Source organism: Coturnix japonica, chromosome Z (assembly GCF_054131305.1).
Source record: "Coturnix japonica strain WE chromosome Z, WE-NBRP24, whole genome shotgun sequence".
NCBI lineage: Eukaryota > Metazoa > Chordata > Aves > Galliformes > Phasianidae > Coturnix > Coturnix japonica.
The window spans coordinates 11,794,279-11,808,985 of NC_140702.1; the positions used below are offsets into that span (position 1 = coordinate 11,794,279).

The window sequence follows — 14,707 nt, forward strand, 5'->3', positions numbered from 1 at the left end:
ACAAGACAGTTCACTTTAGCAGCTATTTTCTGGCTGATTTCATCTTAGCACCATGTATTGACAAACGTGATAAGCATGAGTGCATTATTGGTACAGATATTAAATCCTTAGAAGAAAATGACTCAAATCTGGCTTTTACTGCTACAAGCTGGTCACTAATTACAGGCAGGATATCATTCCCTGTGATGGAGAAGGGAGAGATGCCATTTAAACGCTGAGAATTGGACTTGACAGGGAGGCTGCTTAGAGTGGAGTTCTTTAATTTCCTCAAAGTTCAGAAAAGCCATGGTTCTGGTTTCTAGTGGTATACATTTTGGACTGCTCTTTAAACTAAGTTTCATTTCTCTTGAGAGCAGCTCAGAAGCTGTTTGATCTTAGAATTATTACTAATTTCCTCCCTTCCCTTCCCTTCCCTTCCCTTCCCTTCCCTTCCCTTCCCTTCCCTTCCCTTCCCTTCCCTTCCCTTCCCTTCCCTTCCCTTCCCTTCCCTTCCCTTCCCTTCCCTTCCCTTCCCTTCCCTTCCCTTCCCTCACACACTGCCAAATTTCCACAAAGGAAAGTGGCCATTTGCTAAAGTACAAAGACTAAATCAGTTGAGGAATCAACCAGCAACCAAACTCAGTAGTTCCTATAACCGCAACACAGTGCATTAATTTTATGTTTTCTTTTTGCTCCCTAAACCATGCAAACTAGAAGGAGATATCTGCACCTACAGTGCTAAATGGAGTGAGTTTGCTAATGGTGGCATCACTGGGAACCATTCACAAGCAGGTCTATGGTTCCAAGGTGTGAAAGTTGCCACAGGGAGGCAGAAGTTATCACTGCATGTATCACATGTACTGGGCATACATGACATGTGCTGAACTGCCTGAAATGCAGAATTAGGGCCTGTGCAACACAGAGCTACTGCCACAGAGACAGGATGCAGTGATTGCAAGAAATGACCGGTGAGCATCTTTCGTCCTTTGCATTAATCATTTATAAATGCTCAAGGACACTCACAGCAAACACTCCTTTATGCCTCTGTCTGTAACCGGTGTCTAACTCTGTGCCTTGCTGCACACCAATGCTAGAATATCCTAAACACATGCCCAAAGCATTTCCTTTCTGCAAGTTCTCTGCTCTTTGAAGTACATCACATGCACTTTGTCACTGTGTGAACTTAGATGTTGTGCATCATGGTGAGACCTACGCCCAAGGAGCTCTGCAGGCTGTGGGCAAAGCACAGTGCAGGAACAGCGCAGGAACATGAGACCTTGTGGCCTCACGCAGGTGTCTTCTTCCACACAGCTCCATCTCTTCAAACACAACTCATGGTCCATGGGAGACACAGGAGGCATTTCTTTTTTCCTTCCTGACCGCCTGTCTCTCTTCCTTTCTTTTCCATTCCTTTTTTTCATCATTCTTCCCCCCCCTCCCTTTCTTCCCTCCTCCATTTTGCCAGAAGCTTTATAACAAGGAATCACACTCTTTGCACTGGTTCTGCCCGCAGTCAAAGTGTGAGAACAGCCCTTGGGCAGTGGCATAAACTTTACATACATGCTGCTGACATGTCACTGGCAATAAGTGGTGTGAGGCAGGGGAAAGGAGGAGAGGAGAGGAGAGGAGAGGAGAGGAGAGGAGAGGAGAGGAGAGGAGAGGAGAGGAGAGGAGAGGAGAGGAGAGGAGAGGAGAGGAGAGGAGAGGAGAGGAGAGGAGAGGAGAGGAGAGGAGAGGGAAAGGGAACAAAAAGAAACAAAATAAGGGAAAAAGAAAATAAAAAATAGATAAGTGATAGAAACAGGGAAAATAAGGAAAAATGAAAAAATTGGGGAAAAAAAAAGAAAAAATGAAAAAGAGGGAAATGAATGAATGGGGGAAAGGGGAGGGAGGGGGGGGGGAGAAAAGGAAAATGAGAAAAATTGAGAAAGAGGGCAAAAGAAGAAAAAAAAGATAAGGAAAAAAAAGGGGGGGGGGGTGGACAAAGAGCGGGGGAAGGAAAAAAAGGGAAGCGGGGAAAATGAGGAAAAAAAAAAAAAAAAAGAATAACATGGAATAAGGGTGAAAAAAAAGAATAAAGAAAGAAAGGACGGAAGGAAGGGAAAGGAAGCAGAAGGGTAAAAAGGCGGACACAGAAGCATCGTCCCGGGGCTCCCGGCTGCAGGTGGAACCGCACCCGCTCCCAGCCCCGCGATCCGCACAGCGCCCTTCTCCGCGGCGCCATGGGGCCGGCCCGAGTGGCATCGCGCTGTGCCAATGGGCCGCAGCCGTCCAGCCGGCGGGCGGGCCGAGCGGCGGATGCTGCTCCAATGGCTGCACGCAGCTCCGGTAGCACGCTGCTGTGCGCCGGGCTGCGGGGCGGTGCGGCGGTTGCGGGGTGCGTGTGTGCGCTGGGGAGGGGGGTGCGGACAGCCGCCCCCGCGCCGTGCCGGCGGGCGCGGCACACGCAGCCGCACGCAGCCCGGCGGCGGGCAGGAGCCGGCGGCGCGGCCGCTATAAATCAGCGCGTTGGTCCGCCTCGGGCACGGCGCGGCGCGGCACGCGTCCTCCCCCCCGGCCCCGCACGCAGCCCGCGATGCGGCAGCGGGACCCGAGCCCGGCGGCGCGGTGCTAGGAGCGGAGGCAGCGCATCACATCGCCCCGCATCGCATCGCCCGCTGCTCTTTGTTCGCGGCTCTCTCCCTCCACCCCTTTTTGTGCAGCGGAGCACAGCGCTGTCACTGCCGCGCTGCTGGGTTCTCCCTGCTGATCTTATCATTTTTATTTTTTTTTTTAACCCCCTTTTTTATTTCTCCCCCCCCCCCCATCCTGCTCCCCCACTCCTCCCCCCCCCACCCCCCAGTGTTGGACTGCAGGGAGAGGGAGGGAAAGGATTTATGTCTGCTTGTTTTATTATTTTATTTTTACCCTTTTCCACGCCCTTTCAGAACTACCCGCGATTTCTCTCTTTGCGCCTTGTCCTGAGCAGACGCTGCCTCTGCCCCTCGCTCCTTACCCGGGAGAGCTGCGCCGTCACTTTTTGCTCTCAGACGAGTGGACGGAGGTAAGTCGTGCTTCGCTCCGGCCGTGCACGCACCGCGCCGCGCTCTGCCCGAGGGGGCGGCCCCGGCGGAGCTCAGACTCGGTGTGACCGCTCCGTCCGACTGCGATGCGGAGCTGCGGGAGGAGGGGGGCCAGAAGTTGTGGGCTGGGGGCCGTGCCCTTTTGTCGCCCCATCACGGAGGACCAGAGCCGGCCGCTGCCATTGTTGCTTAATGTATGCCCCGCACGTCGCTCCGCGCCCACCTTTTGCCGTAGGGAAGGTAGCGGCACAGAGCGGTTCCCGGCAACGGAGCGGCATTACGACGCTCTCCGTGTATTTTGCCGGGCGGAGGGGAAACGGAGCCACGCGTGTCCTATCTCGCAGGCACGGAGCCGCCGTCGGGCGTACGGTGCAGGTGTCCGGCGGCCGCCGCCCCGGTACTCCCTCCACAGCGGGGAGTGGGCTACGTGCGGATAGGGAAGGGGGCATCCCGGGGGCGCGGCCCCGCGGGCGCAGGGCTCCTTGAGTGGCCGCCGGTCGTGTCACTCAGGCGGGGGCGGGCGGTGGGTGCTTTTATCGGCCCGACGGCGGGGGTTCGCGCTTGTTCCAGCGGGGTGGTATTAGCGGGTGAGGGCAGCGGTGTTGGAGCTTGAGGGGCGAACGGCTGCGAGGCCCCACGGAGCGCCGCGATGCAACGCGGGTGTTGGGGCGGGGGGCGGCGGGACGGGGAGGGAGGGGGCGGCGGCGGTGCGTGGGCACTGAGCCGCGTGGGGCGGACGGAGACCTCACCCTGCGCTGTCGTCGTAGGTAACCTGCGGTTTTCCGGCAGCTTTGGATCCCTGCACTCCGAACTTGAGAGCTCCCAGGTATTTGCGGCGTGGCAACACGAGGGCTTACGGCCTCTGGCAGCCCATTCCCTGCGGACAGACCGCCCTTCCCCCCCTTCCCCACCCCCCGCCCATCCCTCCCCCCGCCTCGAGGTAGATGTTCTGCGGCGCTCCAGGATTTTTGCGAGCTGGACCCACCCTGTGTGCGGTGCCGACATCGCCCGACGACGGCGTTGTCCTTCTCCCCGCTTCGCTCTCCATCCGTGGCGGAGCTGTTCATTGCTTCGGTGCGCTGCGGGGCCGCGGGTGGGGCCGGGGCGCGGCTGCCGTCGCGGCTCATCTCTATCGCCCTCGCCGGCGCTGTGCGCACCGAAGTAGTATTTTAGGTCGTTTTTTTTCTTGTTGTTAGTTTGTTTTACCATAATTTTTGGCGAGGGTTTCGTCCTAAAGGAGCTTACTAATCAGATCTTTTGGTGCGGGGCTCAACGCGCCGTCTGTGCGCTCCGCGGAGCCGTAGAGCTGCGTTGTTCCACCCCTACCCCTGCGCTCTCAGCGCGGTCCGGGCGGCTCCACGGGCTTTTCTTTACGGGAAGAAAATTCATCTTGTTGTAGTTGTTTTAGTCGGAGTACAGAGCTATAAGGCGTTGCCGCAGTTGGGAGTTGGGAGGACAACTCTTGTTTGATGACTTGATGGAGAATTTGGGTGTCCGGATTTCTTATTAATGGCGTTTGCTACGGATTGTACGCGTCAGTATGTGCAAATGTATATCTCACGAAAGCGAGGTGTGCCGATGTTTGTACTAAAAGCAGCACGTCCGATTCCATTTGCCTTAGACTTCTGACTGCTTTCACTCCTGTGAAAGGGACGTTTGGGGCAGCAGGCAGCGGACATGTGGCTGTAGCGTCGGTTCGGTGCCTTTCCCATTTTCCTGGCTCTGGAAGTGGTGCTCAGCGCCTCTCCTTCCCTGCTGCTCTTCAGGGATTGTTGCACTGGGGGTGGTAGCTGAGCGCTGGACTGTGAATTGGGGTTAAATTACTCATAGATTATTTTTATTTTAAAGCATAGGATCGTCAGTCAGACTAGTTTTCTTTAGAAAGATGCTGTTCTTGAAGCCTTTTGGTGTGGTATATTGAGAGCATTCGTGATGCAGGCAACATACAAATGACCTTGAAAGTGCTGAGGAATCTTATCACGCTCATTAAAATCCAGCCAAGTGCAGCTTTGGTACCACATTAAATGTGTTCCAGCTGTACCTGAGCTCATGTTTTCCCTCAGCAATGCCTTAATTTCATCTCCTTATCTTGGCAGAGTGGCTCAGCCTTCCTGTGTGCAGCAGAGGTATTAATTGCTTGGATTTTAGCAAGCGATACCTCCCCAGCGTGTGTAAATCTCTCCTATTAGTGGCTTAATCACACTGATATGATATTTCTGATGTAAATTCAACTTTCTGTTCTGCTGCAAATACAAACTTCTGCTCATTTTCCTGACTTAGCCATAACGCTGCTCAGCAGGGAGGGGCAGGTCCTTAATGCCCTTCTTGTAATTTGTATCCTTGCTGCTGCTGCACAAACCCTGAGCAGCCACAGCTGAGCTCGGCATCAGGTACAGCGTGCTTAAATTACTCCAAGCAGCTGCTAACTTGGGAGTGTGTGCTTTTAAAAGAGGGCGGGGGGGGTGGGGGGAAGAAAAAAGCTTTTAGGCTATTTCTCAGATTTCTGTGTGGCTGAATGCAACCTGCGCTGGTGCTATGGACTCGTTCCTATTAAAACATTTGCAAATGTAAGAGGTATTTTTGGGAGAGTCAAGGCTAAGCTGCCTTTGTTTAGGGATGCAGCTGAAGATAGATGAGAATGGATCAAGCATTATATTTTTAAAAAGGGATACTTAGCCTTTTTTTGTTTCTTAAAATAAGTCGGTGCCATTGGAGAGGTGGACTGTGCAGTTAAAAATAGCACAGGGATGCATGCTGAGCTCCTTCCTGGTAGCAGTGATGTTAAAATGTGGCTTTTATGGGCAAAGTTCTTGCTGTCCTGCAGCGTAATGACTTCTGGTTCTATTGCTGAGGTTCTTCATGGCAATAAAACAGAATGCTTGCTAATGGAGAAATCCAGTTTGTGATGAATGTGTGTTTTAGTCTTACTTTAAGGCCATCTTTCCTTCTTATCTAATGCTTTCCTAATAAATGGTGCTATCTATAGAGGGCAGCAAATGTTACTGGCTGCCTCTGTGTGTTTAAAAGTAAGAACATAGTGTTATGCACAGTTTTATTGCCCTGCTAGAAATCAGTGCCATCAGCAAGATCAGCTGATGTTGCTTTGGGTTTTGCTGTCTGCATTTGCAGTCTTGAAGGAAGCAACTTTTGATCTCATCTGCTCAAATCTGTCTAGTTTCGCTTACTCAGAAGGATTAGCCTGGTGAAGACAGGATGATGGAGCTTTCAACTGCCCTACCCCTTGGGCTGGAGCAAGGTGTGTTGTTGTACAGCTTCTTGCTGAGTTTGAAGTCATTGTGAGTTTCAAATGGTGGAGTACCACAGAGAGGCAGATGTCTTGATGACTTCAGAAGCTCAGGGGAGGTGTGAGCACTGAGCAAGGGAAGAGCCAGTGCTAAGCAGTCTGCTTTTGCCCAGCAGGTTTGGTGCTGGTTTGTTGTGCTAACCTTGTCAGAGCTTGGTCATCGTTGTACTTAAGTTCTCACAGCTCAGCAGAGACTTTCTGTGCAGAAGGTGCACCTTAGGAGGAAGCCCTCATTGGAACACCAGGGTCTGGTGTGCTGTAGAAAGTTCAGTTCTTTAGTTCTGTAAACTTGGTGAAAGAGTTCTAAGCTTCTTACTTTAGGTATTTGGGGGGGAAAAAAACCAAAACCAAACTAAAACCTTTCTGAGAAGCTCTAGAAATTCTAAATGAACATCAATTTTAAGTCCTTGTTAAAATCTGTTTTTTTTGGGTTTTTTTTTGTTTTTTCCTGGCAAGATATGTGGAGTTTTAGGAACTGTTGGAGATAGGATAACAGGAATTGTAGTAGAAAGTCATTATTCTATATGTTTGAACATGTGAATTGGGAACAAGCCTAAGTGTTCCAGATGGAGCTTAAAATGAGTGTCACACTGTTTTCTGTTCTGTTTGAGCCACTGTTCTTTGTGGCATTCCTATAGTTAAGCATCAGGGGTCTTCATTTGTTTTGATAGTCACAGTGAGCCTGGACATACACAGGCTTGGAAGAAGCTATAGCTTCCTAACAAGAAATCTGCAAGAAGATAAGGAGTCTAAATGTGGCTTGGCACTGCCTTGATATGAAATGCACCAGCTTGGGATCACTGGGAATAATTCTAGAGAGTTCTAGACTTCACTTCATGAAATGTTCTGTGGTATCGCTGCCTTCTACAGCCCTGGGCTCACTGATGACTCAGATGCTGCACATACAAGTGGTTGGGACAGATGAAGATGTTGCAAAAATAATTGAGAATCTTGGTTTGTTGTGGTTAGCAAAAAGGGTGTGTTCTGGTAAAAACTGCAGTAGTTGACCACATGATGCAAGCTAGAAAGCAGTGGAGTGCTGTGGGCTCATGAAAAACCTATAAGGTGCATGGTGCTTTCTCTCTGGTCTTCATCAAGCATGGAGTAGATTGAGATAACATTGAGTTACTGAGCTGCTGGAAGGTGATTGAGAATAATACCCTGGTGTAATTTCTTGAGTGCTTAATAGCAGAGTACTGCTGAGATGAGAGGACGTGTCCATTCGCTTGCTGGTGTATTTATCAAGCAGCCTTTCTGCAGGTCTATGCTAGCTGCATTTGCTTTTGGACTCCTTGTAATGATTGTAATGTAAAGATTTATGGGGTGAAACTGCATTTATGTTCTTCTGCTGGTCAAATTTTAATGATGGCAATAAAATTAGTGGGATTTATTACACAGCACAGGTGAATAAAACTAATATTTGTGGATTTTATGGAAATCTGTAGGTGTCTTGGTTTGCATTCTAAGGAATGGAGATACACCTGTAGACAGGGATAAGTAATATGAATTTGACATTTTAGGGTCTGTTTCTTACATGGTTGATAATGGTTTAGCTTCATTTCTTGTGTAATTTTTTCAAAAGTAGAGTTATAGTCAATAAAGATGTATTTGGGGTCTGCCTCCTTGTGGGCTCTGTGCTCGTCTGTGGCATGCTGACCTGATTCTGAACTGTCTGGCCATGTTGTTGGGGTGAGTGGGGGTTGATGGGGCTGGGGAGGAGGGAGGGAGGGGAGGGTCTGCCAGCTGCACCTGGGCTGCGCGTCCGTACGTGAAGGGGCTTGCAAGGACTGCTCTGACTTCAGTTGGAGGGGAGCAGATGGTGTGCTTGCTAGAAAAAAAAGGTGTGGCTTTGAGTCCTGCAGCAAGAACTGTCTCTAGGACAGGGAAATGCAAAGTATGAATATGAGGTGCAGAGGGCTGCAGGGATTTTTCCTGTGTAACTGCTTAGGAAGCTTAGTATGAGCATGCATTCATATAGATAAAATCACATGTGGATTTCATGGTGATGTGTCATTGCTTTTTTGTTAATGTTGGAACTATGAAGTGGTATCAGGAAATAATTCTGTTGTAAGCTTGCTGTAGGAAATATCTGCAGTGAGAAATGAAGTATATAGGCACCATTAGAAGATCACGGATTTGCCTGTCTGTTGTTTAAACTGAACCTTGTGAATTTGGCCCTCTCTGGCATGCCCTTCCACTTTGAGTGCTGGTGCAGAGCTGTGCTTAACCTCGGTGCTCTGAGTGCACCTGTGAACACTTCCTTGCAGTTATAGTGTTCTCTCAGCAGAAACAGCTGCACCCGATCTGATGCGGTGCAGAAAAGGCTGAATGGTGAAGCAGCTTTTAATAATGTGTGGGGGCCAGTGGGGCAGGAGCAAATGCACTCAGCCACTCTACTGATATTTCTTGCAACTTAAGGTGACCTAGAATTGAGTGCATTTTGGGGAGGAGAAGTCCCTTGGGGCTGTGGTCTAGGAGCTTGTTTCTGATGGGTTTGGGAGGGAAGTAAGAAGGAGAGTGCTTGGACATCTATGTGATTGATTGTTTTATGCTCCAATGGGCAGAGTCATATCTCATAAGTAGGCAACAACTGCTACTCCAAACTGCTGCAATTAGTAGCTCCAGGACCTTCCTCCATGTTTTCTTTTTTGCAGTGGAGTCCTTGTTACTCTGCCCTCCATTTTGTTTGCCCACCTGAAACAGCAAAGATACCTAATGCTGTGACTTGTATTCATCCACTAGCATTGCATTTCATATATTTCAGTGCAGAACAAGATCTTGGAGTTCCTTTTTTCTATCACCCGTTTGTCTGTGGTCTTGAGCCAGCAAACGTAACTAGATAGAGGTATGTAGGAAATACTACTGCACATCAGTAGTTATATGAAGAGCTTTCAAAATCCTAATACCTGCTATAATTGTAATTAAAGGTATTATTTTTATCTCTAGTAACATGGTTACAAATCTTGTCAGACTTCCTACTGCAATTTCTTTCTTCCCAATATGCATTAGAAGCTGTTTTCTGTCTGTTTTCGAAACGGGGACAACTAAAGTCATAACTCTAAAACACCATATGCTTCTCATAACAAACTATGCGTGTACTGCCTGCATACATAGTGAAGTGAGTTTATTAACAAGCATAACTTTTTTTTTTATGTTTGTGCCTTTAGTTATATCCCAAAATACAATTACTGATAAAACAATGGTAATCTTAATCTGGCCTGTGCACCCATTACAGAGGGGACTAGAAAATTGCTGACAAAGTGAACTGCTTAAAATGAAGAGTTTAGAAGCTGCTTTTGCATTCAGATAGCTAAACTGTGAAACTTGGCATAGCAAGTTGTGTTGGAATGCATCCATGGTTGAGAAGTTGGTAGGCAAGATGAGAATTACAGCCTCATTAACCAACTGAGTAGCTGAATTTTTCTTTTCTATAATGATTGAACAAAATGAACTAAAAGTAAAAGGAGTCACACTTGTTTTTTAGTAAAGGCCCTTTTCATAAGGAAGCTCTTGTAGTGAAATTTCTCTGAGCCACTGCAACTCAGTGATAGAAAACTGGTTGTCATGTTGGAGATTAAATGATGGCTGGGAATATCTGTACTGAATTATAACTGAGTGTGGGGTTACTTTTCTTGTGTGAAAGGTTTTTTGCATAGCTAAACTCCTATGACATGGTTGTCTGCTTCCATAGCAAGGAATGTGTAACAAGCTACACGTGCAGAATCTCTGAAGGATTTTTCTGTGCAAGATAGCATGTTAATAAAAGTGTGGATTCTGTTAATACTTTTTAATAGACTGGTGGCTGAGGGCAGAGCAATGGGTAGTCTTCCTTGACTTCAGTAACTGGAGTGCCTGTCCAGTGCAGAAAGCCTGATACAACTGCTTGATCATGGTGGTTGTGCCAGGCCGTATTCCAGAGGTGCTTTCTTAACCATTCAATGCTTCTATAGTACCTCTTTTCATGGCTTTTTCACTTGAGAGGGCTGTGTTGCTTTTTTTCTATATACATCTGGAAAAATATGGCTGTTGGAATGTCAGGAAGGGCTGTAGCTGTATAATTTTTGATCACATTATTTTATTTTTTTTTTACTCTTAATTAAGATAACTGAGTCAAATTGCATTGCAGGTGTGCAAGACTTTGTGTTGAACTACCTAATGTGTGTGTAGCATAGAGGTGAAGAGGCGTTTCATGTTGGGATGGTGGATGACTAGTTTGAGCAGTATCTGACTTATGTTTGAGAGCTTATAAAGGTGGACTCTTGGGATATCTGTTCATATATGCTTGATTCCATCTGCCTTGCTCTGTCAGGAGGCTCTGTGAGGTCACTGTGTAAGTAGATTTGAGAAAGGGGTGAAATGATATGCAGGTGAAAGGAGAAAGGAGTACAAGAATGAGGAGAAAGGAGTGGTGAATAGGCCTGTGTGCACTGAGATCAGAGGATGAGGAGGTGTTCTGGGCCTGCTGTTTTCTCTGCAGCCTGTGGGGAGGCCATGGTGGAGCAGGTAAGCTGTATGATGAAGTACCTGTAAAAACCTGCTTGTCTTCCTCCCCTCATTCTGGGGAGGAGGTGAAGGAAGGGAGTGAATTTGAGCCTGAAAAGATGAGGATAAAAGGTGAGGAGAAACTACTGTTTAAGCCTAGTTCTGTTTAATACTAGCTAAATCTTTCAATTGGAAATACATTAATTTTCCTTAAGGTGAGAAGCCTGGCTTCCAAATGTAATTGTCTGCTCTGATATTTGTGTGCCTCTGAGATATAACTTGTGCATATAGTCTCCTGGCTAAGAAGGAGTAATTGGGCTTTAAAGTGGCCTAGGAATTCAAACTGTTAACTATTTGAAAGCCCTTCTTCCTTTGTAGTTTAGGCTTACAGGTGGGGATGGTTGCTGTGGGTGGGTGTTGTAGATCAACAGGCAGGATATCTTCTTGATACTCCTTTTGCATGAGTACCTGACCTGGTACCAGTTTTTTTGCTTCCAGCTATATTGGTTGGCATTTGGAGTTTTTAAATGTCAGTGGAACATGTGTTCTTGGCAGCCACAGATCCTGTCCTTCTCAAGAGGGAGTAAGGTGTTGGAATCTTTCTCAGTTTTTAGAAGGGAGTGTTTCCAAGGCATATGACTTGCTTCATTCTTTTATTGGTTAAATCAGCTGTCAGATTTGGTTCTATCTGTCTGTGGTTTAGGGAACTTTTCGATTTTGCTAGTGCTCACTGCCATAATTAAAGATTTGTAGTCATCCATCCTGAAAAGTGACAGACCTTAAAACTGCCTATGTCTGGTAGATCTCTGTTCTTTCTTTAGAGTGTGGGGAAAGTGTGAGATATTGGTGTGAGTGTTAGGTGGTGTGCCCAGCTGCATATTAATTGTAACATCGTTCTGTAGGGCAAGAGGGCACTGTCAAATATTTGCTATGTCAGAAAGGTTGGGAAGGTTCCTCCTTGTTGGGGCAAAGTCTTACTGCTGTTATGTGAATGCAGTAAGGGTACCTGAGGAGCCTTAACTGTGTCCATGAGTAACTCACTGATTTGTTGGAGTCATTTCTTTGGAAGTCAAGGAGAATCTGAATTGAAGTACCCAGCATTGATTTACCAAGAGTAAGTTGTGGAGGAATGCGTGTCTTTGAAGTGTAACTCTGTGGCTGAGGAGAGAGTGATAGATGTAATCTGCCTTGTGTCCAGCATGTCTGCAGTTTCCTGCAGAATCCTCATAACAACTTAAGGATGTTCACTTCTAGGTGAAGGGATGGCTAAGGGTGGAGAATTGGTGGGATTCTTGAGTTTAGTTGTTAATACCTCCATGATTTTCCTTACTATGAATGTAGGTCTTGTGTACTGTGTAGCACTGATTATATTTAGTATGGAGGAGCTTTTCTTCATCAGGTTTGTAGGTGGTACCTGTTTGGGTGATGTCATTCATATTCTGCAGGGCAGCTCTGCTTTCCAGAGGTTCTGGAACTGTGGAGAGAAAGGGGCTTTGGAGGACTGCCTTTCAAAGTGAAATCCAGTCTTTTACACTGTTCAATAATTGTAATTCTACTTAAGGTTCTCTGTCGTCTCATCCAGGATCTTGGTATTTGGGATGGCAGTTAGCTAGTATGGTGACGTACTATGTGGGCTGCAGCCATTCTGAGTGTTCTTTACGCTTTAATTATTAGTGAAGCCATGGGATAGTAGAACCAAATGTTTTCTGATCCTTAGGGGCTGCATGATGCAATTTTTTTGAGAGAAGAACTTAGAAGAAGAAAAGAACTTAGTTGTCTCTTCCTCATGTAAGTGACCTAATCAAAAGTAAATACTGCAATCTGAACTTGTTTTCCTGGTGGGGATTAGCTCAGAGGCAAACAGGCTCCACATTTAGATTTTACAGGTCTTCAGAGCACTGTTAAAGCTAAAACGATGTACCTCTTCATGAGATACTCTTGAGAGCAGTGACTGTCAGAAGCCTTTTCTGGAAGTCCCTAAGGGTAGATTTGGGCCACATACGGATCCTTTGACAGCTGGAATGTGAAGGTGTTAGTGCTGCACTGTGGGTAAGAGAACTGAAAGAGCTTACTGGCTGACACTGACACAATTTCTTTGTGATAAGGGGGGAGAGTTCAGAGGGCTCCGAGTTGTTACTTGCATATCAGTTTGCTTGGATTTTGGTTTTTTGTTTGTTTGTTTTCCTGGCATATTGGTACAGGTTTAGATGTAAGATTTTGGGTGTTCTTCTAGGAAGCCGAGTGTCAAAGTTTTGGTGAGGTTCAGGCTCTTTCAGAGGCAAGTCATGAAAAGTCTTCTGGATTAGAGTGTCTTAGTGTGGGCAGTATTTATCCTTCTAACAGTATTGAGCTCACTAAAAAGAATCACAGAATCCTAGAATGGCCTGGGTTGAGAAGGGCCATATTGATCATCTAGCTTCAACCTCTCTACTGTACGTGGTTGTCAACCACTAGACCAGGCTGCCCAGAGTAACATGTAGTTGAGTTACAGGACTGAAGGTATGGTTGTAGTGGTGATCAGGTGAAATCTTGTCATGCAGCAACTTAGTGTGGTTTGTTCTATGCCACATGGGTCTTAAATTTATATTGCTCCCTGACTTTACCATTTAACACATGGAACTGATTGTAATATTGTAAAGCTAACACTTAACTTAAAGGAGGCAAAGATCTAGCTGATCTTCTGTGCTTCTAAACAACAGAGATGCTTTTGTATGGTAAATAAAATACGTAAAAGTTTGGTCTATAGCCATTAATTTTTGACAGTTACGCTGCTGTTGTGTCCTTCTGTTTCTAGTTAGGAGATGGTAATACTGCAGTGGAGGCATGCCCTTCACCAGTATGTGACTGAACTGGTCACAGTCTGTTTGTATTAACATTACCTTACTTGCTCTTCATTTTTATTATACAATACAGGATAATCTAGGAGGATTAGGGCTAGGCACGAAAACCAGATAACTACCTGAAGGATTATGGAAAATTTGAAAACTTGACTGTTCTATGGTAAATGACTAATGGTTGTGTGTCAGCTTCTTAGCCTTGGCCACAGACTCACAGAATCTTTCGAGTTGGAAGGGATCCTTAATGGTTGACCAGTCCAACTCTCGTGCAAAGAATGAGGTCATCAGGTTGCTCAGAACCTGGTACAGCTTGATACTGAATGTCTCCAAAGATGGGGCTTCCATCATCTCCCTGGACAACCTGTGCCTCACTTTATATCCAGTCTAACCATTGAACCATTGACCACCTTTCTCAAGGTACAGTTTCGCAGCCAGTTATTTGTTCATTGAACAGTTGACCGGTCAAATTGGTATCTTTCCAATTTGGAGAGAAGAATATTATGAAAGATTGTGTTGATATTTGTCTTTAATGCCTGCAGACCTTCGAGTGCAGTGCTTACTTCATGTGAATAGATGCTAAAGGCACTTATTGTGGACCCTCAAGTATGCTACTGGTGTGTTCTAATTCACGGTCAGTGATTCCAGTTTTTGGGATTATGCAGATCAAAGCCAAGGTGATAGCTGTCTTCTACAGTTGTGTCACTTCAGAACCAAGAGATCTTGAAAAAGGAGAGAGAAACTGATCTACAGCTGATCATGTCAGACTCTCGGTAGGTAGCTATTGTGTTGAAATGTATTGTCTTTTGTTTCGAGTTTGGATTCACAGAACTGGAATATTAACTAAAGCTAATATTTGTCTAAGAAAATGGGAGTTAGGGAGGGTCTTACACTTTTCTCTCTTTTTCTCTGTAACAAGCCCTTTGCTTGTTACATAATCCTGAAAAATTTAGTTTACTGGAGTTGAGTGAGCTAGTAATGGGCCTGTCATATAATCTAGATATGGTAGTGATGATTTGGGGAACCTTGTTCTGCCAGAGCTGCTG

The 14,707-nt window shown here is 46.4% G+C and overlaps 1 protein-coding gene and 1 long non-coding RNA gene across 24 annotated transcripts in view; one reads left to right on the top strand and one right to left on the bottom strand.

Moving 5' to 3' along the window:
- Window positions 1-2,306: 2,306 nt before the first annotated feature.
- The window catches only part of ELAVL2 (ELAV like RNA binding protein 2), an 86,255-nt gene continuing 73,854 nt past the window's right edge, over window positions 2,307-14,707 (top strand). For 4 of the 23 annotated variants that reach the window (XM_015849887.3, XM_032441338.2, XM_032441337.2 and 1 more), the window contains exons 1-3: window positions 2,335-2,356; window positions 2,907-3,022; window positions 3,809-3,867. Coding sequence is in view for 2 of the 23 variants with exons in the window: in XM_015849882.3 (XP_015705368.2) it covers window positions 2,856-3,022 (167 nt within the window). In the remaining 21 variants the exon portion in view is untranslated. Of the gene's footprint in view, window positions 2,357-2,383; window positions 3,023-3,565; window positions 3,629-3,808; window positions 3,868-4,019; window positions 4,116-14,707 lie in introns of those variants that run through there. The other 19 variants (XM_085529219.1, XM_085529220.1, XM_015849882.3 and 16 more) reach the window with 17 other exon arrangements.
- LOC146753729 (uncharacterized) lies at window positions 2,864-3,665 on the bottom strand. Its single transcript, XR_014939489.1, has 2 exons — window positions 3,265-3,665; window positions 2,864-3,135 (listed from the first exon to the last, which is right to left on the bottom strand). It is a non-coding gene; the product is annotated as an uncharacterized LOC146753729 (long non-coding RNA).